Consider the following 22,383-nt stretch of genomic DNA (forward strand, 5'->3'; position numbering starts at 1 on the left):
ACTTGATGTAGTCAGAAACACAGTCTGTCAGTCCATCCAGGTCCTCACCATGTGGTTCACAGAGAACAGACCGGTTGGTGGTCTCCAGGGCATCCTGCAGACAGTCCATGGCACCATCTCACCATTTCCTAACATTTAGCAGCCTCATTGAGATGTAGGAGAGCAGATTTGGACCAATTAATTTTAAAACCTGATAAATTCCCAAACTCTTCCCAAATAGCCAGTAGGTGTGGTGTAGATTGAGCTGGATTTTCTAAGAAAACTAAAACATCATCCGCATATATTGACAGCTGATGCCGGGTGTTGTAGACGGAGATAGGAAAGATCAAATTGGATTGAAGAATTGCTTCGGCTAAAGGCTCCAGAGAAAGTACCAATAATGCAGGGCTGAGCGGGCGGCCCTGGCGTGAGGACCTGGAAACTGAGAAAGGAGAAGAATACGTTTGACCAGTCAAACGTCAGTTAATCATTCCAATACAATTCTTGCCAAAGCCCATTGTCTCTAAGACAGACCATAAGAATGGCCACTCTAAACGGTCAAAAGCTTTCATGGCTTCATTGAGAGTACAGACATAGGTGTTTTGTTGTCTGTTGCTGCCTCAATAATGTGAAGAAGACGCCTGACATTATCAGTTGCCAGACATGACCTTATGAAACCTACCTGGTCAGGGTTGACCAGCAACGGCATGTAACGTTCAAGACGGCAAGCAAGGAGTTTAGCAAAAATCTTCAAGTCAGAGTTTAGGAGGATGAGTGGACGGTATCTAGAGCAATCAGTGGTGTCTTTATCCTTTTTCAGCAGTAGGGCAATGAGGGCTGTGTTAACATCCCTCGAAAATCTACCTTTTTCAATCGAGAACACAATCATATCTAAAAGAAATGGGCCCAGATGTTCCAAGAAAGTAATGTAAAATTCAGGAGGGATGCCATCAATGCCTGGTGATTTCCCTATCTGCATTGTTTTTGCAGCTTTTTGAAGTTCTTCCAGGAGAATTGGTCTTTCTAAGTGAGAGGAGTCAGTTCTTGGTAGTTGGGGTAAACCTAATTGATTTAAAAATCTGTCATATTGACTTTTATCCAAGGACACGTCTGTTTTATATAGCTCAGAGTAAAAAGTTCGGAATGTGCAATTTAATTTATTGCTAGTGTTGCCATCTGCCAGTTTAATGGCAGGAATGTCTGAAAAATGGTCACTAGCTCTAATTCTCATAGCCAGGAGATGGCTCGATCTCACACCATGAAAATAATATTTTTGTCTGGTCCTGTGAATTTGAAATTCGGATTGCTGTTTCAAAATGTTGTTGATTTCCTTTTTAATTATTGTGCGTTGTAGAGCAACTTGTTCTGTAAAATTGGATTGCAAAATGGAGTCCAACCTGGTAAATTCTCGTTCAAGATTTTGTAAATGAAGGGATCTTGATTTGTGCGCATTAGAGCTAAATAAAATAGTATTGCTTCTATTAAAGCCTTTAATAGCGTCCCAAAGGATTCTGGGGTCCTCCACAGAACCAACATTGAAGTTAAGAAACTCTTTGAGGCCTGAAACAAATTGTTTGGTGTACTCTTCGTTTTTAAGTAATGAGGTATTGAAGCGCCATCTAACAGCGCGTTTGGAGATGTAGTTCAAAGTTACAGAGCAGAAGACACCCTTGTGGTCTGAAAGAGCTATTGCGAGTAAGGTTGCAGTATTGACATAGTTGAAATAGTTGTAAAAAAATTTAAAAATAGTTTGAACTTCATATATCAAGTTTGTGGTCTGTGGTAATGAAGGTTGCGATATGGCGCCATCTTGTGGATTGTTTCTGGAAGTGCTTTTCTCGGCTCGTCTGTCTTTACGTCAGCACCCGTCACCCGGAAGTTGATTAAAACCAGGGCGACATCATGGCTGAATACATAGATACACGTGAGTTGGGTAAATAACAAATTGACACCCCCAGATTGTAAATGATAAAACTAGAAACTCTTTTTTTGACTCAGGATAGTTTTTACAGCGATTACCTTTAATGACGGACACATATAGGTGTTAGCATCTTTTTGTTTAGCCTTAGCTGTTCAAAAGCTCAAGCTAATCAGGAGAAACTGATCCGTTAAGGTTTTCTTTGTGGTTTCGTGGCTTTTTGTTTTCCATGTTGCATACATGCCTTTGCTGTAACGTTTTTTTCTAGATTGTGATGCAGACGAAATGCCCGAGCTCTCTGATGGTGATGATGATGCTGATGACGAAGAGCAGTGGATGGAAGAGGGGGACACAGAGCGGGTCAGCGTTCCCTGTCTCTTTTGTGACAGGTGGGATCATGGCACGGTTGATTTCGAACGATTGACAAAATCGCACAGCTTTGCATTACCTTTGTTCTACAGTGTATCTTTGCATTGTTATGTATATGACAAATACTGCTCAAGATCTTCCCTAAGCTTTCAAAATCGATTTTAATGTTGTCACGTTTTGAATGTGGCGGATTTCCCTTTTTGTTGCAGGCTGCTGAGTTCAGTGTCTGCCACCCTGCAGCACTGCGCCACTGAGCACCAGGTTAACATCGTAGACATGATCAGAAAATACAGTAAGAACACTCCGGGCCTTTCAGCATGGTTAAAGAACCAGGGTGGAGTTTGGATTTGTCTGATAACTTTTTCTCATTTTAGACTTGGATGACTACGGTTACATCAAAATGATCAACTTTATCCGGTCAACAGTAAGTACAGCCCATAATAATTTGTTGGTTTAAGTCTAAAGAACATATGATGTTTAGCAGTAATTTCTAATTACTCTGTGTGTTTGTGTGTATTTGTATAGAAAGCTGATGCAGCCTGTCTAAATGGGCTGTCAAATACTTCCTTACCATGGCAAAGTGAAGACTTCCTGCGACCAGTACTACAGGATGACCCTTTGCTTCAGACAGGTTAGTCAGCCCTTCAATTGTTTTTAGCAGAACAGATTCAAATCAGTAAAGTGAAGGTAAAGTGAGTTTTCTATCCAAATCAATCAAATTTATTCATGTAGCACTTTAAAAAATCCAAATAGGTACCTAAAGATCTTCAAAAAAAACCATGTGTAGACAATGAATTAAAAAATAAATAAAACAAGTGGGCAAAACTGCAGGAATCACTGGAACACTAAAATAACTAGTGTAATAACTAGTAAAAGGAATAATAAAAATCTCAAGATATATAGATAAAATAAACTCAGAATAATAAAATACAGAATGATTGTCAATTAATGCCAATTTAAATAGATGTGTCCTGAGTTTCTATGTGAAAAGGCCAACACCCATGTGGTTATCATGGTGTGACCTATTCCACATTCTGGGAGCAGCGACAGCCAACGGATGGTTTTCCACTATAATGACACATCAGGACACTGAAGTTGGCCAGAGGAACGCAGGACCCTGCTTTGGTGGCAGATAGTTCAATAGGAGCCAGGCCGTTAATGGCTTTAAAAACAAAGAGTTTAAAATGAATTCTAAACTGGAAGCCAAGTGAACTGCAGCAGCTTTCCGTACTAGTAAAAGACACCATGAACATTGTAGGAAGGTCCACAATTGAGTGATCCATGTGTTTGTTATGAAAAAGCACTAAATGCAGTTTGTTACTATGATTTTTACCTTCTCTGTCGTGATCAGTCCACTATTTGACATATGTCACATTTAAAGTATTATTCTCAACCATGTCACATTTAATGACTTGTACAGGGTTTTAAATCCTCAATTTTACACTTCTGTGTATCACTTTGTGCATCATTTCAGATTTAGAATGTGCGTAGAGATGCCGCTAGATAATACTGAAAACCCTGAAGTCATTCATTTGTATGTGCAGACCCTGAAGAGCTGTGTGGGGATAATGAGTCGAACCTGTCAGTCCCGTCACCGGGGACCCCTGATGCACTGCTGCAGAGGGCACAGGCTGCTGAGGAGAGAGCCCGTCGGTCAGAGGAGGCGTTGGCCAGAGCCATGGAAGACCTACACACACTCAAGTCAGTCACAATTAACCATTTTCACTTTATCTTTTACATTTATTAAACATTTGCTTCTTAGAAAGTGAAAGATTCTATTTTTCTGTTTTGAGTACTTGCCATAGCCTCAGTTTGCTCGTCTGAGTGCAGCCCTGCGCAGCCCCCAGCAGGGGGCCACACTGAACACTACACGGCAGATTAACTGGAGTACCATATGGCCAAAGTTTGGAGGAAAGGGAAAGATAAAAAAGGGAAGGGAAAATTCCACTGCAGCATGGAGGTGACGGGGTGGGGGCGGGTGTGCAATGTGGGAAAATAACTGAAAGAGTGAGACTGGGAGTAGGCGGGGGACTTGGAAAGATGAATGCCTCCCATCTTCTCCATTTACTGCTACGCCCTGCATGAAGGTTGTGTGCATTCCACTTGCTTAATATTCTAATATGAGAAGCTGAATCTGTCCGGTGTGGTTTTCAGGCTGCTGGCTCAGGGTTTGGTTCTAAATGCAGAAACCAGCAAATCCAGTAACCTTGGTGCTGTGTCCGAGCTCAGAGAAGACGAAGACGAGGCCTATTTCAGCTCTTACGGCCATTACGGCATCCACGAGGAGATGCTGAAGGTCTGGCTTGTGCACACACACACACACAAACACAGACACAAGCTCTAGAATGGGCCAGCAGGTTTCATCAGGGTCCTGTGAGTTTTTCCCTTGGAAGCCAGGTGCTACACAGCAGAAAATTAGGTTAATCAGCACCTGTCTTGGATGGAAGGTTTCCATGTAGCACATAAATTTTAAAAAAAATTATCTTTCCGCATGCATTTATATTGAGGACATTTTCTCAAAAGTAACAAATCAGCAATCGGCTGTCATGTGAGACGTGGCCATGCAGGGCGAACCCTCAAAATGGGAAAATAATTCAATTTTGGCAAACTTGGGCACGGAAAGCTGATGCTGTCGGCAGACGTAGGGTGTGCTTGCACGCGTGTAGGTGTGCTCAACTTTGTCTCCTCCCATCCAGTTTTACTTACCGCAGTGCTTGAATATATTCTTTTGGCGATCCTGATTGGTGGTAAGCGCCATTAAGATTTGCGTAGTGTGTGCGTCAGGCTGTAAATTCCATCAGGGCCTCAGGAGGGGCCAAGAACACGTGATCAGATGTTGCAGTGCAACTCTTTACCAGTTGATGGGAAGTGCATCACCTGTGACGCATGGTGCATTTAAGAGAGAGATGCTAGATGAAAATGGTCATATCTTGACATTAGCATATAGTGCTTCTATTTGAAATGAAAAGAACTGAATGTATCAGGTGGTGACAGTCATGCTGCCTTATGCTGAATCTGCTTCGCTTTGCTTCATTGATTCTTGGCATCTAAACTGAGCCTGACAATACTGTAATTGAAATGATACAGGACGGACGTTTTGATTCATGTTTTAAAGATACCATCCAGACATATTAGGAGATGTGGACTGCACCTTAATCATTTCAAATATATACATTTTTTGTTTTGTGAAGTAATCACAGGTATGATTTAAAATATGGAAACAATGCAAAAATCAATGGCCAGGAAATCATTTAAAATTATGAATGACTCATCCCATGTACAGTGACTTGATGATTTTGTGCCAAAAATAAATTTGTAGAGATTCTTTCTTTAGTGTTAACAGATAAAGCTCAGCGCAAACTGATGCACAGAAAGATGTTTGTAGATGAATCCCAAGTGTTGTTAGTTGTGCTTCTTTAAATTGAAATTCTTTATGACATTGTAGCTAAATGATAAAGCTTCCTTCACAGCTGCAGTGAGAAGGAGCATCGGTTAGTACAATCACCACTACTATTTAGAAACTTTTCTCTGGTTAAATATCTGTAACAGTTCCAGATTTTGTCTGTGGTATTAATAGTCACAGTACACATTTTTTGGACTCTTTTTCAGCAGTGAATAATTTTAGCTGACACTGGATATAATGTTTGTTTATTTTGTAGGAAGCTGTCATAGGCAGGACAAATGCTTGTAATCTGTTGTAAACATTGGAATGTTATTTCTTTAGGATAAAGTACGCACAGAGAGTTACAGAGACTTCATGTACTGCAATTCGGAGGCCTTCAAAGACAAGGTAAGCTCTTAGGGATGCAAACATAGGAGTGTTTACAGGAAGTGCAGGGCAGCGTGCTTGCACAGCCTTCTGAAGGATGGTCATTAACAAGGTGACATTGTCTGATTTAAAACACTGTCTTTTTATTAGTACCTCGAGTGTTGACTGCAGAGCACTGATAACAGACACATGCAATTCAGCACAGATCCTATAACAACCCCCCCCCCCCCCCCAAAAAAATAAAAATAAAATCCCTTTCAATGCAGCCCCCCCTTTATATTTTCCCTCTGCCGTTAGTTGCAGGAAGCAGTAGTGTGTATCATGGCCATCCATTATAAGGGTAGCTTCTGGTTAGGATGAGCCTGTAGGGGAGGAGGGAGGGAGGCAGCGTTGATGGGAACGTACGTTATCCCTGTCAGAGCCAAACATTCGGCAGAGAGAGAAGTGTCACCTACAGGAAGCGATAGATGGGGAACGGGACATGATAGCCTTGTCCCACCTCTGTTGAGATGGGGAGGATACAGAAAGATCTTGCAGGAAGAGCAAGAAACCAGGCTTCATATCGCGGCATTGAGTCAGCACCGCGTTTGACGACCCTCTGTGAACCTGCAGGATGCTAACAGAGAAAATCCCTTAAATAGAGGCTCTAACCCATCGTGGTACAGGCATCACAGCTGTGTTTCACTCACTTCAGACCAGTCGGAGGCAGAGCTGAGGAAATTAACTGTATCCTATGAAAACCAAAAATAGAGGCACTCAAAGACACTGGTGTTATTAAACATGCCAGAGGAAACCAGAGGAATGTTCATTAACTATCAGATGATGTAACACATAGATGTGGAAGCTGAAGAGCCAGATACCACTTTTTTTTTTTAATCAAATCAACTTCCTGACTCTTGCAATGGATTTAATCTTCCTTTTTTGAATAATTCAAGTCACACTAGGAGCCCACAGCCTTTCATTAATGAAATGAAACAAGCCCGTAAATCTGCAGTTGACCCTGTGTGTTCATGACCCTGTGTGTTCATGTTGCGGGCCTCTGATCCCAAAACTGTTTGACCTTCTAACCTGCAGGTGGTGCTTGATGTGGGCTGTGGGACAGGAATACTGTCCATGTTCGCTGCCAGGTCAGGGGCCAAAAAAGTCATTGCAGTTGACCAATCAGAAATCATCTATCAGGCTATGGACATTGTCAGGTAAGTCACACACACTTTTTGAAGGTATTTCCTGTCCTGGCCATGATGCACAGAATTTATCCTTTCGTCCAAGGCCCCCAGTTAACACACTCACAAAAACACGTGGACATTCAGATGACCTCCAGTTGGTACCTTCCAATATGATCCTCACTTCAATTTTTCAGTGTCACGTGCTCCCAGTTTTTCAGAGTGGAGTCATTTACCTCCACCAGAGCTTCTGCTCTGTATATTTACCTGCAGCACTCATTTCATCACACCCCTGCCTCTAAAATGCATTTTTGACTTAAGGGCCATTATAAGTGCTATTGCCACCATTATGCAAGTGAGTGTCTTATAAGCAAAACAATGGGGTTTGCTGGAAAAAAAGGACATTTTTAATTTTACAGCCCACTGACCCGCTGTTGGGGTGTGTGTTAGCATGCAAGCTCCGTCACAAGTTCCCAAGAACTGAAAATTTTGCAGGAGGAACTAAAGACTCTGATGCGTATGCAGCAAAAAAGTCACATATTTTGAAACCTACATGGTTTCAGGGTGCCATTAATTCTTTGGCTGTCTTGCGTTGTGAAGCTCATTTTGGTGTGTGTGTGTGTGTGTGTGTGTGTGTGTGTGTGTGTGTGTGTGTGCAGCTGGCCTTTGTGTGTCACTTCCCCTCAACGTTAATATCAGGGCTGTAATTAAAGTGGCTCCTGTTGGTTAAGCAGGAGCATCCATCTCCTGTCTCCACTCCATCGGCAAAGTTTAAATGAAAAGCTAGATGTGACTTCCTTCCTTCACAGTCACTTCCTTAATGGATAATGGCCAAATACGTTTTTTTTTTAAATAGCTCAATTGATGGATTATCCAATAGAGTGCTTTGAATTGTAACAAAGTGGAAATCAACAAGATGGTTGAAACTCATTCTTTCGAAGGTCAGGTGAAATTATTGGGTTTGAGAATTCAGAACAATGTGTAAATGTACTCGTTTGTGTCTGTCATCCTTTTAAGAAATGAATAAAAGCAAAGATTTATGGGTTTAAATACTTTTTCTGCCTTCCGCACCTCCTTATTCTTTCTCTATCTTTTTCAAGCACACACACACACACACACACACACGCACATACACGCACACACAGTTACAAAGCTATACAGATCTTTCCCCAGAGTCCTGACATTGTCCTCTAAATTACCCCAATAATGAGATTACAGTGTTTCCTTCTTGTGAAAGGTGCAAGAGGTGGGGGGGGGGGTTGTGTGTGAATGTGTGTATGGGGGTGGGGGGTGTTGTGTTCTGGGAGCAGGTGATAGCAGAGCAGCAGAGAGGGGAGAGACAGTTCAAGATAAGGATCACTGCCACAGAAATGCTCACTGGGCCTCTGTGAGTAATTGTTCTGTCCTCTCTAACATTAGCTGTCATGATAATGGAATATTCACAGAGATTGATACCCAGACTGGCCAGTCTCAAAGCAAGACTCGTTTAAACGCAAGCACTACTCCAACAGTCCAAAGCTGAGCCTGACACCTCAGTAGGCTCACACTTGCATTTTCTCCCTTATACACTCACAGGACAAGCCAGGATAGACTGAAAACAAGGGACCGTATTAGACTGATGTCTGCTCAGCCTTCTTCAGAACAGAAAAAAACACTTGACAAGAAGAACTGCAAAAACAAAGCTGTTTGTATCCCCAGATATCGTGCCTTACACTTCTAGTATACTGGAGTAAATACATAGGCAGGAGTAATACAAGGTTACGCAACATAGTAGCTTGCTTTATGATTAAAGCCAAAGGTCAAAGTCCCTTTGGAATCCAAAAACATCACCAAAATATAATCTTCTGTTCCTTGGTCCATGATCAATGATTCCTGAAAATCTTATTAAAATCCATTCTTAAGTTATTTTATATATGTTTTTTTAACTAGCAATAACAACGCCGGTCATCACATAACCTCCTTGGAGGAGGTCATTTTAACCATTTTTTCATCTGCCTTTTCATGTGTTACACCCAGGTCAAACAAGCTAGAAGATAAGATCACCCTGATCAAAGGCCGCATAGAAGACATTACACTTCCTGTGGAGAAGGTTGACATCATCATCTCAGAATGGATGGTAAGAGCATTAAAGTCCTGTTATTGGCTGTAAATGTCCGTCTTCTTCTTTTACTTTTGAATAACCAGCCTGTTGTCCCACCTTTCCCGGTGTAGACCATCTAATCTCTTTGTTGCACTGACTCTCTGTTTCGGCATTTCTCTTTCACATTGTCATGTTGCTTCTTTTGAACTTTTAACTAAACTGACTAAAACTGATGTTACATTGGGGTATATTTGATATACTGTAATGAGACGGCAGATTGTAGGTTGCCCGTAGCTTCATTGCACATGTTAACGTGGTGTAACCATCACCAAACTTGACCATGAGCTCCTGTGAATACCAAAACAGGAAGAGCTGTCTTCCCTCTCTTTGATGGCCATTTATCAGGGAGATTCTCTGTGGCGATATAGACTGGCCGGCCAAAGTTGACTGCTCTGCTGAAGTCATCCATAATTCATGAGCATCCCGTATCTGTCCCTGCTGCACCTCCTCTATCCATCCTGAACCCCAGGGTCACGAGCAGGGGTCACCAGGCAGAGCCCTCCCATCCTCTCATGAACGAAATTGAAATGGGGTGGTTGATGTGCTGGTGCACTGGTGAGGGATAGGGGATGTAATCTCTGATGACTCGAGCTCCTAGAACACTAATAAATCCAAAAAATCTCTCATCACCTCTCATCCTAGTGATGAGAAGTATTTCTCAGACTGAGAGAAATTCAGAAATCTGCCTGTCTGAAATGGGAGAGCATTTGTCACAGGAGCTGACTTTCTGGCCAGTTTAGATGGTTTGATCTTCAATAAACTGAAATTGATTTGCTTCCAGCGTAAAGTCCTGAGAGTGGTTTTTATTTCTTGTACTATTGGATTTGAATTCATTCATTGAAACAAAAATAGAAAATGATTTTTCTAAACAAGCGTTTTATTTTATATCAATCACTCTTTATATGCTTTATCTACCAGATCCCAACCTCTTATGAAATTCATTCTCACTAAAACATTTTGTAGCTTTTCTTTGTTAAAGCTCTTAAAAACAGCTATTGAGTCTTTTTTCACTCTCTAATTACCACTAATGCAGTTTTAGGTATCTGCAAAGAAATGCTTTCAATAACATGATGCAGTGAGCCTCTTTCTCCTGTTTAAAAGATTTTGGTGAGCTGTAATATTAAAAACCTCTGGCTTGACCTAAATATGTCACTAAATATGCTGGGCCTTATCTCATATGGGCTCATAGTTAGCTGCTGTACAGATTGGCATCTTTGGTCTTGACTAAATAATGTTTTAATTGATTATGACCATGGGTTGGAAAAAGACTGACCAGCTCAACTCTCTTTCACTACAACTAACTTGTGGTGTGTGGTTCACGTCACTAAGATTCACCATTATTTATCCAGCTGAGAGAACAAGAGACCCATTCCCTGAGAGTGAGAGGTGCAGGAGAATACGTGTGACTATGGTTTAAAGAGGTCCTACTGGTACCACACTATTCATTTAGTATCAAACCATACTTTATTTTTCTCATTAAATCATATTTGTGAGCAACTTATTTGATCATTGAGGCTATTTTAAAAGAGTAACCATTGATTATATCACTGAACTCCATCTGTCAGTAGTTGGACCGAGCAGATGGACAGTAGTTGGGGGGCTAATAGACAGAGATGGGTGATGAATGTGGTTTATCACTGGTGCTGTGGAAGGGCACAAATGGGAGTCTCTCTGCTTTGCCAGTGTTTGAGAGACTGCCGGTAGCAGGACTCCTGTCATTTCATAAGTCACAACATTGATCGGTGCTCAACACATGGAGAAAACAAACACTCCAGAGAAGATAAGACAAGGGAGGTTAAGGGCTGTTGAGATGGAGAAGGTCCCAGTTTCCCAAAGGCTAAATAAAGAATCACTGCAAGGTCTATTACTTTGATGCACTTTGGGAAGGAAAGCAGCAACTCACAAGGAAATAGGCTTCATTTGTTATATAATACATACACTTAAGGTAACTGTGACAATGCTGGAATATGCAGCTTCTGATATAATTACTTAGGTCACTTACTTACAATAGTGACCTTGTTGCAGATCAGAAAGTTTTGACATCAGAAACTTTCAGAAGCGGTGAGCGTTCCATCATTATAATATGAAAGCAAGCTGGCGCATATAGAAATGTCCTTTTGAACTCTGTTGTAACAGACTTTGTTAAACTCAGCGCTCTGACAGTTCCTTGATGTAAACAGAGTTTGAAGCTGCCACCTGTACAGTGCTCCTGATCATTGTGCGTGGTTAAAGTGTAAAGTCAAATGAATGGCAGCCCTTTCTCTTTAGCCTCATTATCAGCGCTGAGTGTCTCACCTGTTCAAGAAGTAGGCAGCAGTCATCAGTCATCCTGTCCTTCAGTGTGGCTGTCAGTCAAACTTACACACATACACACACACACAGGGAGTGCCACGTGTGTGTCGCTGTTCTAATGAGGATTTATTGGCTGTAGTTACCCAGGAAAAGTGTTTTTTACCCCAATTCTCGTTTAACAAAATTGTCTTCTCTTTCAGTACAGACGTTAACAAAGAAGTTAATTCCGGTTTAATCAGAAACACTCAGATTTCTTTTTAAAAGAGCCGTGCTTGAACGGTTTATATGTGGTGCTCATTGTGAATCTGCTGCTGGGAAAAGTTTGATCAGGATTGTCGAGGTTGCTGGAGAGACAGGGGACACTGTTAAGAATGTTGCAAACATGACAATTCCCTTATATTTTTGTGTCCGTAATGTGAAAGTCCACGTAAATGATGATGGCTTCTTTAAAACACACGAAGACCCTGTTTCTAATAACCTTGTTGCTATAGTGCATACTGTTGGAGAGACATCATCCTAATTTATGTGTCTGTATATGGAAATTAAGCTAATTCTGTCTGCTACTGGAACTTGCACGAGGACAAAGAGAGGAAACTAAACAAATTTATATTTTAAAAAACAACCCCAAAATAAAGCTAAGGCAGCCACTCACTCTTTGATTGGATGGATTGATGTAGAAATCAAATCAAATGAAGGAGACAAATCGAATCTATCACAGTGAGCCTTTCTAAGCACCAAAAACTGGAGGGGTGTTAAAACCGTCTGATGCTTTGGTTTGATGTTCGTCAGTGGCACATGTGTAGGTGTGTTTGCACGTTAGGGCACCCATGGGAATGTGCTTTATATGCTAATTTTGTTAATGCATGTAAGCTGCTCAAGCCCATTCTCATTAGGTTTTCATTAGTCCCTTTGATGGAAATGCTCAGTGGCTGTACTGCTGGCACCAGCCTGGCTGACTGACACTAAAGAAACAGGCAGGCAGAGGTGACGAACACCTCCGCCAGCCAAGACAGGTCAAGACAGATTAGTCAGTTAGTGAAAATGGAATCAGAAAAGATCGTAAATCAACCCCGTGTTGTCATTCAATCATGTTTTCCTTAACATAAATGATTAAAAAAAGATAAATGATCACATCTGATGAAGAAGGAGGAAGGGTCACGTGTTCTAGGTGTGTCTTTACTTTAGTTCATCTTGCAAACGGAAACTGTAAAAACAAGTCTAAAACTAGCATTAATCCACATTGACACAAGTTTATTGATCTACCAACATATCAGGGATGGCAGATACATCAAGTCGAGGTGTAAATGTGACCGAAGCCCATAAAGTATTGCTCACTGCCTCCACAGGGAGGACCCACGGTGGATGGCTGACCTTGGTTTTAAGCATTCTAAAAAAGGGAAAGGATGGAGATTTGCAGTCAATCGGCATTGGGACAAATTTCCTTAATTGAGAAACGCCTCCTGTTGAGTTATTAGCAGTGTTGGAGGGCGGTCTAGCTGCACTCCACGTAGATGCTGAGGGGCGTGCATGATTGTGCATTTTATTGTCAGGACAATGATAAAGCACATGGCAGCTTTTGACTTTTCCCCTTCAGTTTTACTGAAATAAAAATCTGTGCGGAGAACTGAACAGTGGCAACATGCTCTCAGGTTTTCATGGAACAGAATTTCAAGTTTTCTCGTTTGGGGTCAACAGCGTTGCAGAAGTGGTTTGGTGCTTACAGCCGGGAGGTCTCTGCTGGAAGGCAGCAAAAGGGGCAACAATTTAGGTTTGTTGACCATATAAGTAAAGCGTGACTGCTTTCAGGCATCCTGCTCTGTCCAATGTCCCTTTTCCTTCAAGTGAATCGGCGTCCCGTGAAATTGGGATCTAAATTACGAGGCCTCTGTATTCATTGCGCGAGTTTTAAAAAATGGCCGTCCCCCCTGAGGATATCAGCTAGACCACAACAACGAGCAGACCTGGCTTAGGCCTGGGACCGGACCACGGTTGATAAACAGTAAGTTTCATTAATCACCTGTAGTGGATGAGTCAGGTATATCTGCTTCATCGTTGTTGTTATTATCAGCTGTGGCCTGTGACAGAGATGGTGACAAGAGTGGAGTCAAAGTTATAAATCAAGGCTGTTTCCTTCCTGGTGAGGCCTTGCTCTGCTCCTCTCTCTCTCTCTGCCAGGAAAGGTTGAGTTTGTTTGAATAATAAGACGCTTATTTAAATAAATCACTATTGTCACTGCACCACCCTGTCTAAGTCTTCCCCTTTTTCTTTCCATCATGTTCCCTTCTCCTTTTATCCTCTAGTACCTTGATACTTATTGGATGTTCCTTTTTCCCCGTCATCCTAACACTTCAGTTCTTGTTCTCACATGCATCAAGCTCTATTTCATTTGAAGTGAATGACTATGGAAACTCTTTTTAATGTTTATACAATACATTTTAAAGCATTAGTCTGCTAATTAAACATTCACTTCCTTTCAGGGCTTCTTCCATTTGCTCATAAATTGGGCTTTTGCACTAAACTAAAATCGATCATGTACACAAACAAGAGTATCAAAAATTAAAACCGAGGCAAGAAAGTTGATTCCATGTTCTTGTACAGATTTCTGAATTCTGGTTTTGTTTGTGCAGCAGTCACTCAACATCGTGACAGCTTTGAGTGAACAGATGTGGTTTATCTGCTTCCATAAAACAAACATGCACTTTTTCACCGCCTCCTTATCCCAGATGGAAATACTCCATCCCATATGTTTGGGGTGTAACCCATCCAAATATTAACCTCAAATAAACCACATTCAAAGCACCAGCAGCTCGCATGACTGGCTGATTCGCTGGTTGCGGAGTTAGCCGGTAGCAAAAAGCCATTTGTCAGCAGTATCTGCCACTCTGGTTGAATCCAACATCATGTTGACAAAACTCAATTTCAGCATTAATGGATTAATACTATGGTTAATGTGCCGCCTACTGGTGCAGAACAGGAGGTCACTTCTCGGTCGCACCTTTGGATGCTGACCACGTGGCAGCATCACTTGACAGCACCGGTAATTCAGATTTTCACCGTAGTAGATTAAAAGGTAATTGAATTGTCCAGTGGTTGTATAGTCTTCTCCTCACAGCCTCTCAGTTTCAGCTTTAAAACATTAAAGACACAGACGGGCCTGTATATTATTGCACTTTTGTCTTTTGGTCCATAGGTTTGTACTAATATAAATGATCTCTTTCTAGGGTTACTTCTTGCTGTTTGAGTCCATGTTGGATTCTGTCCTGTACGCAAGAGACCTTTACCTGTCTGACAGTGGCTCTGGTAGGTCAAATTACCTCCTTCACACAAACCATGACTACTGCTACTAATAATAATAGTAAACCTTATTTGTACAGTGCTTTTCATTCAAGACCTCCAGCACTAACTGCATCAGATACAAAAATCTCAGATACAGATAAATAAAAGGCTTGATTAAAAAAAAATCAATACTCAGTAATATGGTGATGAAATCAAACCATCCCAGAATTATCCTTTATATAAAAACATAAAGATTCAAATTAATTCTTTTAAAAACTGTGTTAACACAGTTTTTAAAAGAAGGTGTCGAGCACCTGCACTCTAAAATAAGCACTTGCTCTCAATACTAAAATAAAGAGATAATAAGAGAATACCAGGTTTAATTTAGGGACTTATTTTTTCCACAATTATTGAAAGGCATTTTTTTTTTAGTTTTGGGGGAATCTTGATTTAGTCTTTGTTTAGCTTCATGAAATTATTACTCATTTAGTTTACACTGCTAGTGATGCAGCTAATGTCTGGGTTCAGGAGAGCTGTGTAATTGTTTCAATGAAACTTTTTTCTCATCAGACTTTACTCTGAGGGGATTTTAGTGAGAGCAGTGCTGTGGTGTGATCTACAGCTCGACTGAAACGCCTCCAGGATATCACAAACCCTGCTACAGTTTTCTTTCAAATTATTTTCAGATAATTTCCTCAAAAGAAGGCTTGCTATTGGCCTGTAGCTGAAAAATGATTTTATTACTTTTGCCTGAGTCTGGCTCAAATAATACTCAAAGAAGAAAATAAATGTTATTCAGCATATTTAGAGAGACAACTGACATAATTTTATGAACAACCCCAGATCATAACACGTTTCCTATGATATTTTATGCACATTACCTCTTGAATATTAAAAATCATTACTATACATTCATGAAACAATCATGAGTTGGATAGTTGTTAAGCCAGATTTCACTGTTTCAGCCTTCTGTTATGAGACGCAACCTCTGATGTTAATGAAGAAATGAGAAGCTGTTTAGTGGAACAACTTGTTGCCTTATTCTGTTTAAAGAATCATGACTTCAGTGATGTCAACTTAAGTTTTATTACTTTTGCACTTTGAGCCATTAGAATTAGCAATTAGCATTATTTTGCGTTTGTGTCTGACATTTGTCACTGACCACAATGAATGTTTTGCACCCAGCAAAAGAATCACTGACTGGATGAGGAATTTTTCTCGGAGTGCATGTATGTGCACGCGCCCATTGAAAGAGAGAGAGCAGCTGCATGTATGGAGACGAATCTGTTAGTGGAGGTTGGACAAGCAAAAATGTGAACAGGGCGATGCAGAAAGTGACAGGTCAGAGGTGGCCCTGTTGTCGTCATGAACCTTTAACCATGATGATCCCAACATCACCTACTCTCAACTGGGTCAGCTGACACATAAAAAAATGAATCTAACCAAGATCACAGCTTTGTGGACGTCTGTCAGCAGAAATCTGGGGTACAAGAGTATAATTTGAACATGAGTGAATCAGCGATATGAAGTTGTGTTTTCCCCCAAAGATAAACCGTTCTGAACAATTCTACCCTTATATTTTTCCATCATTTATAGCGGTTTCTTTCTCTTAAGCTATTTTTTTTGGTGTTGTCACAGTTGTGAGTAAACAGCACCAGTCAGGTTCTGCAGCACTGCTGCTGCTATGTGTGTTTAAGATACATTACTAGAAAGTTACAGCGGCTCCGTCATTCTCCCCACTACATTAACCCCCGCTTCATCCTTAAATGTGTCCCTGCATGCCTCGCACTGCAGAACGTCCAGGGAAAAGGAATCTGTTTTTTCCCTGTGCCCCCTCCCAAACTCTCTCTCCCTTTTTCAGAGCTGACCAATAGGGAGATGGCAAAAGCAGGAAGGTGGTGGTGGAGGGGGGCATGACAAACGGGCTCTGAGCAGTGAGTCGAGAAGGACGCAGATGTCAAAGCCATGAATCTGTGAACGCCTGTGTGTATACCCCCCTTTCTGCCCTTCCCTCACACAACTCCCCCTTCTTCTCCTTCTATATCTCCCTCTTCCCTGCCCTCTCTCTTTTTTAATGCACCGCTCAAACGGTGACGATCGCGATTATGACCAATCAGCACCCCTGCCCCCTCCTTTTACCTGGCCCTCGTAATTACCTGCTCGCTTCACTAATCAGAGAATGATGAAATGACAAATCTTCTGTTTGTGTGTGTAAATATGCATGTGCACAGTCGTTAGGCATGATGACACTCGCAGGGTCACACGAAGGCTCTGGCTAATAATGAGAGGCCATGAGTTGCCCATCACTAAGCTGTCACCATCCATTCACTCAGTTTATGGTCTGATGTGTCGAAGGTTATATAAGACTGAGCATCTACATGTATGCTCGATGGAATAAATAGAATGTACACCCTGTAGGACACTGTTCTTTTGGACTTGGTTGGTTCAGCTGCAGTGAGAATGTAGGTTTCATTTATTTCACTGTTTGTTTCAGGAAGTACCACCAAACAAAGGATATCCACAAGCTTGTTTTCTCTGGATCAGAGCAAGAATGCAAAGAACAGAGAAAAAAAATCTTTTTTCATCCACAGAGTTGTGTTCTAAAGTTTAGCTCAGGCCCAAGGCTTCTGCATTAGCTAATGTTCTTCTCAGTGGGGATACGGAGGCTTCGAGCATCCATGCTCTGACCTAATCACCAAGTATAATATCTATATAAGTGAAGCTATGTATGAAACAATGTTAGCACTCGTGTTTAATGGTCATTTTAATCAGGAATAATGTTAATTCAATCACCACTGTTATGTAATGTGGTAGCAACTCAATTCAAAGCCACTTTTCTGCGAGATGCTCAGCCGTGGATGTGTAGATCTGCTCTGGCCATGAAACAAAAGTGCTCAATTCCACTGTAATTCAGAATCTATTTCTTATTGAATAATACATTAGTTTAAGGCCAGTGTAATTTCCCTTTCATTGTCACGAAACGTCATTGTTTTAATAAATGTGAGCTTAAATTTTTTGCTGTAATTTACACAGGATGTCCACCATTTAAAACACCTTCTGCATACCTTTGCCATGTGTTGTATGGATCGTAAAGTCTAATCCAAAGTAGGACACAATTTCATCAGCCATCTTTTTAAAAGTGCGTGATGGATACAGTCATTACAGCAGCCTTATGAAATTGATGTAAAGCACCACACCCACAAGATGCGAAAGCCATCTCTGATTAAATTTGTAATAAATTTAATTTAAGGTTTGTCTTTGACCTCAGCAGTAAGAATTATGGGAGTGAGATTTGCCCGTTTCTTTACTTTGGCAGTAATAATAGCAATGAACTTGCTTGAAACAAGCAAAAAAAGAATTTCTCAGAAGGTGTTTAGTCAATAAAAATTAGACAACCAGGTTTTAAAAGAAATGGCGATGCTGTAAACTAACTAAAGAAAAGATTTTAATTGCTCTGTGCGTGACACACTGGACATCTTCCTGTTTTTATCTCCTTTCTTTTGGAGGTTAATGTCTGTCTGACTCCTGTTTTTTCCTGGGTTATTTGTTTTGAGAGTTGTCTTTTGTTCTCCTTCGTTAGTGTATCCAGATCTCTGCAACATCAGCCTAGCGGCAGTTGGAGACACAGACAGACACCGGGACCGCATTGCATTCTGGGAGGATGTGTACGGCTTCGATATGGCGTGCATGAAGACGGCTGTGGTGGCAGAGGCTGTGGTGGAAGTGTTGAAGGCTGACACACTCATATCTGAACCTACAGTCATACAGGTTCGACATGGCTTTCTATAATTAATGTGTTTTAGTAGACATTGTTTACTTACTGTATGTAGATGTTGGAGAAATTACTTTTAAAAATGTAACTAAGGGTTCAAACAAGGCTGTAGAATACAGAATAATAATCATTACCCAGAAGACGACATACAAGATAAACACTGTTAACTGTTGGAAACCACTCTGTTTAAGAACTACCTGCCCACATAATTGGCATCACACTAAGCTCCTGTGTTGTCCAAACCACTTTAGTTCCAAGCTTAAGGGCTTCAGCTCAGAGCTGGATTGATGTTCTGCTTTCCTGGACAATGGAATAGATGCATTAGTGGGAATGAGACAATTATCATCAGGTGGACTGAAGAAAACAGCCTGTTTCTCTCAGTGATACATTTTATTATTATTCGGTTTTCTCAAATGAAATGCACAATTTTAAATTCTTCCACAACTAAAGATAATGAAACTGTAGTTAAAGGAGTAGCAGTACAGATTTGTCATCTGTAGATGACCACACGCTTGATGTGTTTGATGTTTGACAAAACTTTAGGTTACTTGCGTAACCCCGGTCATCTTGAGTAGCATGAGTGAGCGTCTCACACTGGAAACTCCTATGACGTGACTTCAATGGAAGCTCTTATTACTTCCTGCTAGCCAGCATTGGCTGGAATCAGGTGCATCAGTGTAAAAGAGGGAGGAGACCCTCCCCTATAACCCCCAATATGAGACACAGAAGGGAGCCCAAGATAGATGAAGTGCTGCATCAGCATGATCCTAGTGTGCAAAGATCTCTGAAGCAGCAAATAGGACAAATTAAGTTTTTAGGAAGTGTGCTGCTGAAGCTGTAGATAGGACATCAGGGGTGTGCTGTGGAAGGGAGCATAAATGTTGGGATCGAACTGTTTGAGGCTCGTCTTAGTTATTTTTAAGGAAACTTCCTTCTACTTAGGACCTGATGGATAGATGAGCGTTCACTGGGCTCATGGGGAAAAACACACATTCTCTTAACATTAAGCAAACAAGAGCCGAGATTCTAGTTCCGAGCCTGTGTGTGTAGACACTATGGTCCTTCGTGCCTCTCAGAGAAGTGTGTATTTCTTTGCAGGGTGGCCTGATTGCTTCACAGCGTCTTCTCTGCTGTGGATGTGATGAATGAGGGCAGAAGTTGACATAATGGAATTTGAATCCTCTAATCAATAGTTTCTTCCCTCCAGTGACAAATAGACAGAGCCTTTGCACAAATTACATGGGCTATCATCTATTGCCTCCCGTTGATACGATCCAATAGTATTCCATTAAGTCTGGCTGCTATTCCATAAAATTGAGTGGCCTTTTCGTGAAATTATAAATTCTTGCAAAACAAATGTGTTTAGCACACACTTTAGAAGTTTAAAAAGACTCAGCTTTTGTTAAAAGTTAAACATACATAATATTCACACGTCAATCTGCCAGTGATAAATATATTTGCAAAACATGCTTAAATTAGCAGGTAAGGTGGTTACCCTGCATGACCCACTTGGTATGAGATTGAAAGTATTAGCATAATATTAGCTACAACTAGTTGCTACTTTTGTACCAATGTTGGATTTTGTTAACCAGCTGTCCAAGGTTTTAAGCTAATATATTTGAAATTATACTTTGTCATGTGTTTGGTGCCTGTGAAAGAAAAACATTTAACGAGGAGATACGTAAATACTGTACATAATTCAAATTCACTTTCAGTGAATCAGTGATTCATGTATGTTGAATTTACTTTTTTTTTTTTTAACTTTCTACAGACAATTGACTGTAACAGAGTGTGTCTCTCTGAGCTGGAGTTCACATCAGATTTTAGCTTGAAGATAACAAACACCACAGAATGCACAGTAAGTATACACACTATCCTCTTCCACGCCTGCAGCCTGAAAATCAGTCTTCCTTGTATTCTTCAACCATCATTATAGCGATCATGATCATGTACAGCCCTTGAAAGAAGGGCTTAATTACCTACACTAGGCGGGCTTATCTTTAAGAACATAATTGGTTTTACGTATTAAAAACCAAAACACGTGTAAAAAGCTCTCCCATGAACTGTCATTCCCAGTATGAGATGCATGGTTTTACAGAGAGGCCTCACAAACAGCAGCAGCATCCATGTGCCCTTCCTGACAGACTATGGTTTCATATTTAAGAGGTTGTCTGTCAGATGGATGGTTAAAGCATCTCAAATGAAATGAAAGCAGCATATGACATTGAATTACATGTCAGAAGACAGTGAATGTTTAGATTGCTTGCCATGTTTACTGTTTCTCAAACACACTCACTTGAAGACAAATGCATACACACCTCACACAGTCTGTGCTGTGCACCTCTTGTCAGAGCTGTGCACATCTGGTCTGGAACTGATGTGATAAGTGTCACTAAATGTCACTAGACAGTCTGATACACAAACAGTACATCATGTGGCATCAACTGATGCAGTTCACCCTCAATCACGGTGACGTGTAATTCATGCTTAGTGTTGTTTAATAATTCTTTATTATTCCTATCAGCAAACTTGCATACATCATTTTAAACACATTATAATTAATCAACCACTTTTAAGTGTATTCAGTTTTTAAGAAAAAGAACATGAGATAACTTCCCTAAAATGTTCCTTGAGGTGTGCAGATAAAATTGTAGGTGTGTGTTTTGAAGAACTGTAGAAGCAGGCACCAGAGCATAGGAAGTGTATTTTGTGGGGTGCTGACTGTCACCCACTTCAGCAGGACCATCTCCACTGGCCGAGCAACTTTTCCCTCCCTCTAAGACATCTTCAGTTACCCGATGCCTTCATAAGGGTGTCAATGCTGCAGGCTCGGATGCTTTGTGTGAAGAGATGTGTCTCTAGGAATAAAGCTCATTGTGTTGCAGCAGCTTTGTGTTGTGCTGCAGTGTTACTGCACTGTCTGGCATATTGGTTCAATGGATAATCAATAGGGCCTTATTATCTAGCCCGCGCTCCCTGGGAAAGGCTGGGGAATTTAATGGGATTTGTTAACATCCTCTCATTTTTCCTGTCTTTTCTGCTCTGTAATTGAAAACATCCAGTGTCTATTTCTGGGCCAGGAGTCTAGTCATGTTAGTGTTCTGCCACTGTGAGATAAATGATGCGATCAAACACTACACAGGTGTAATTTTTCTTTTTTCTGTTTCATTCTCTTACTTCAAGCTGCGATGCAGAATTAGTGGAGTCCGTCTTCAACTGAGGTGGAGCAAAACACTGCCGCAGAAAGCTGGTGCTCTGCACTGAGTACTGGCTGGAGCTCCCTAGTAGAAGTTATAGTTAGATGGCATAAAGGGTTCATGGGCGCGTGGTGTGGATTGGTGAGGGAGAGCTCCTATCCTGTGATGGAGCGCCTGCTTTTGTTCTCCTGTCGACAGTCCATTCATCAGCTCAGCCTGCCTAACCTTGCATTAAATGAACAGCACAACCCCCGAGTCTGTGCCATTCACACGCACAACAAATTCTCGCTGCACTTTTTACATGTCACGTGTGCTGTTTAGAATGTTTCGCCTTCACAAACAATAAAGCCACAAACAGGAGACACACTTATATTAAAACCTGCGGCAGAAATTTGCCCATGTCATTTTAATTACCGCGTTTTTAGTCCCAGCCCTGGTATCACCTGGTAAAATTTACCTGAAGAACGGAAAAGGGACGCACAATTATAGTGCGACACAGGCAGAGCAG

The 22,383-nt window shown here is 41.1% G+C and overlaps 1 protein-coding gene across 2 annotated transcripts in view; it reads left to right on the forward strand.

The window, feature by feature from the left end:
• Positions 1-1,830: 1,830 nt before the first annotated feature.
• Positions 1,831-22,383, forward strand: part of prmt3 (protein arginine methyltransferase 3) — a 31,761-nt gene continuing 11,208 nt past the window's right edge. The window contains exons 1-13 of one of the 2 annotated variants that reach the window (XM_057025126.1): positions 1,831-1,903; positions 2,166-2,286; positions 2,476-2,558; positions 2,641-2,690; positions 2,792-2,897; positions 3,811-3,967; positions 4,421-4,562; positions 5,991-6,056; positions 7,110-7,231; positions 9,215-9,314; positions 14,852-14,930; positions 18,487-18,674; positions 20,450-20,536. In XM_057025126.1, the coding sequence (XP_056881106.1) occupies positions 1,882-1,903; positions 2,166-2,286; positions 2,476-2,558; positions 2,641-2,690; positions 2,792-2,897; positions 3,811-3,967; positions 4,421-4,562; positions 5,991-6,056; positions 7,110-7,231; positions 9,215-9,314; positions 14,852-14,930; positions 18,487-18,674; positions 20,450-20,536 (1,323 nt within the window). In that variant the 5' untranslated portion in view covers positions 1,831-1,881. Of the gene's footprint in view, positions 1,913-2,165; positions 2,287-2,475; positions 2,559-2,640; positions 2,691-2,791; positions 2,898-3,810; positions 3,968-4,420; positions 4,563-5,990; positions 6,057-7,109; positions 7,232-9,214; positions 9,315-14,851; positions 14,931-18,486; positions 18,675-20,449; positions 20,537-22,383 lie in introns of both variants that reach the window. The other variant, XM_057025125.1, reaches the window with a different exon arrangement.

This window comes from Takifugu flavidus, chromosome 2 (genome assembly GCF_003711565.1).
Source record: "Takifugu flavidus isolate HTHZ2018 chromosome 2, ASM371156v2, whole genome shotgun sequence".
In the NCBI taxonomy this organism is placed as follows: domain Eukaryota; kingdom Metazoa; phylum Chordata; class Actinopteri; order Tetraodontiformes; family Tetraodontidae; genus Takifugu; species Takifugu flavidus.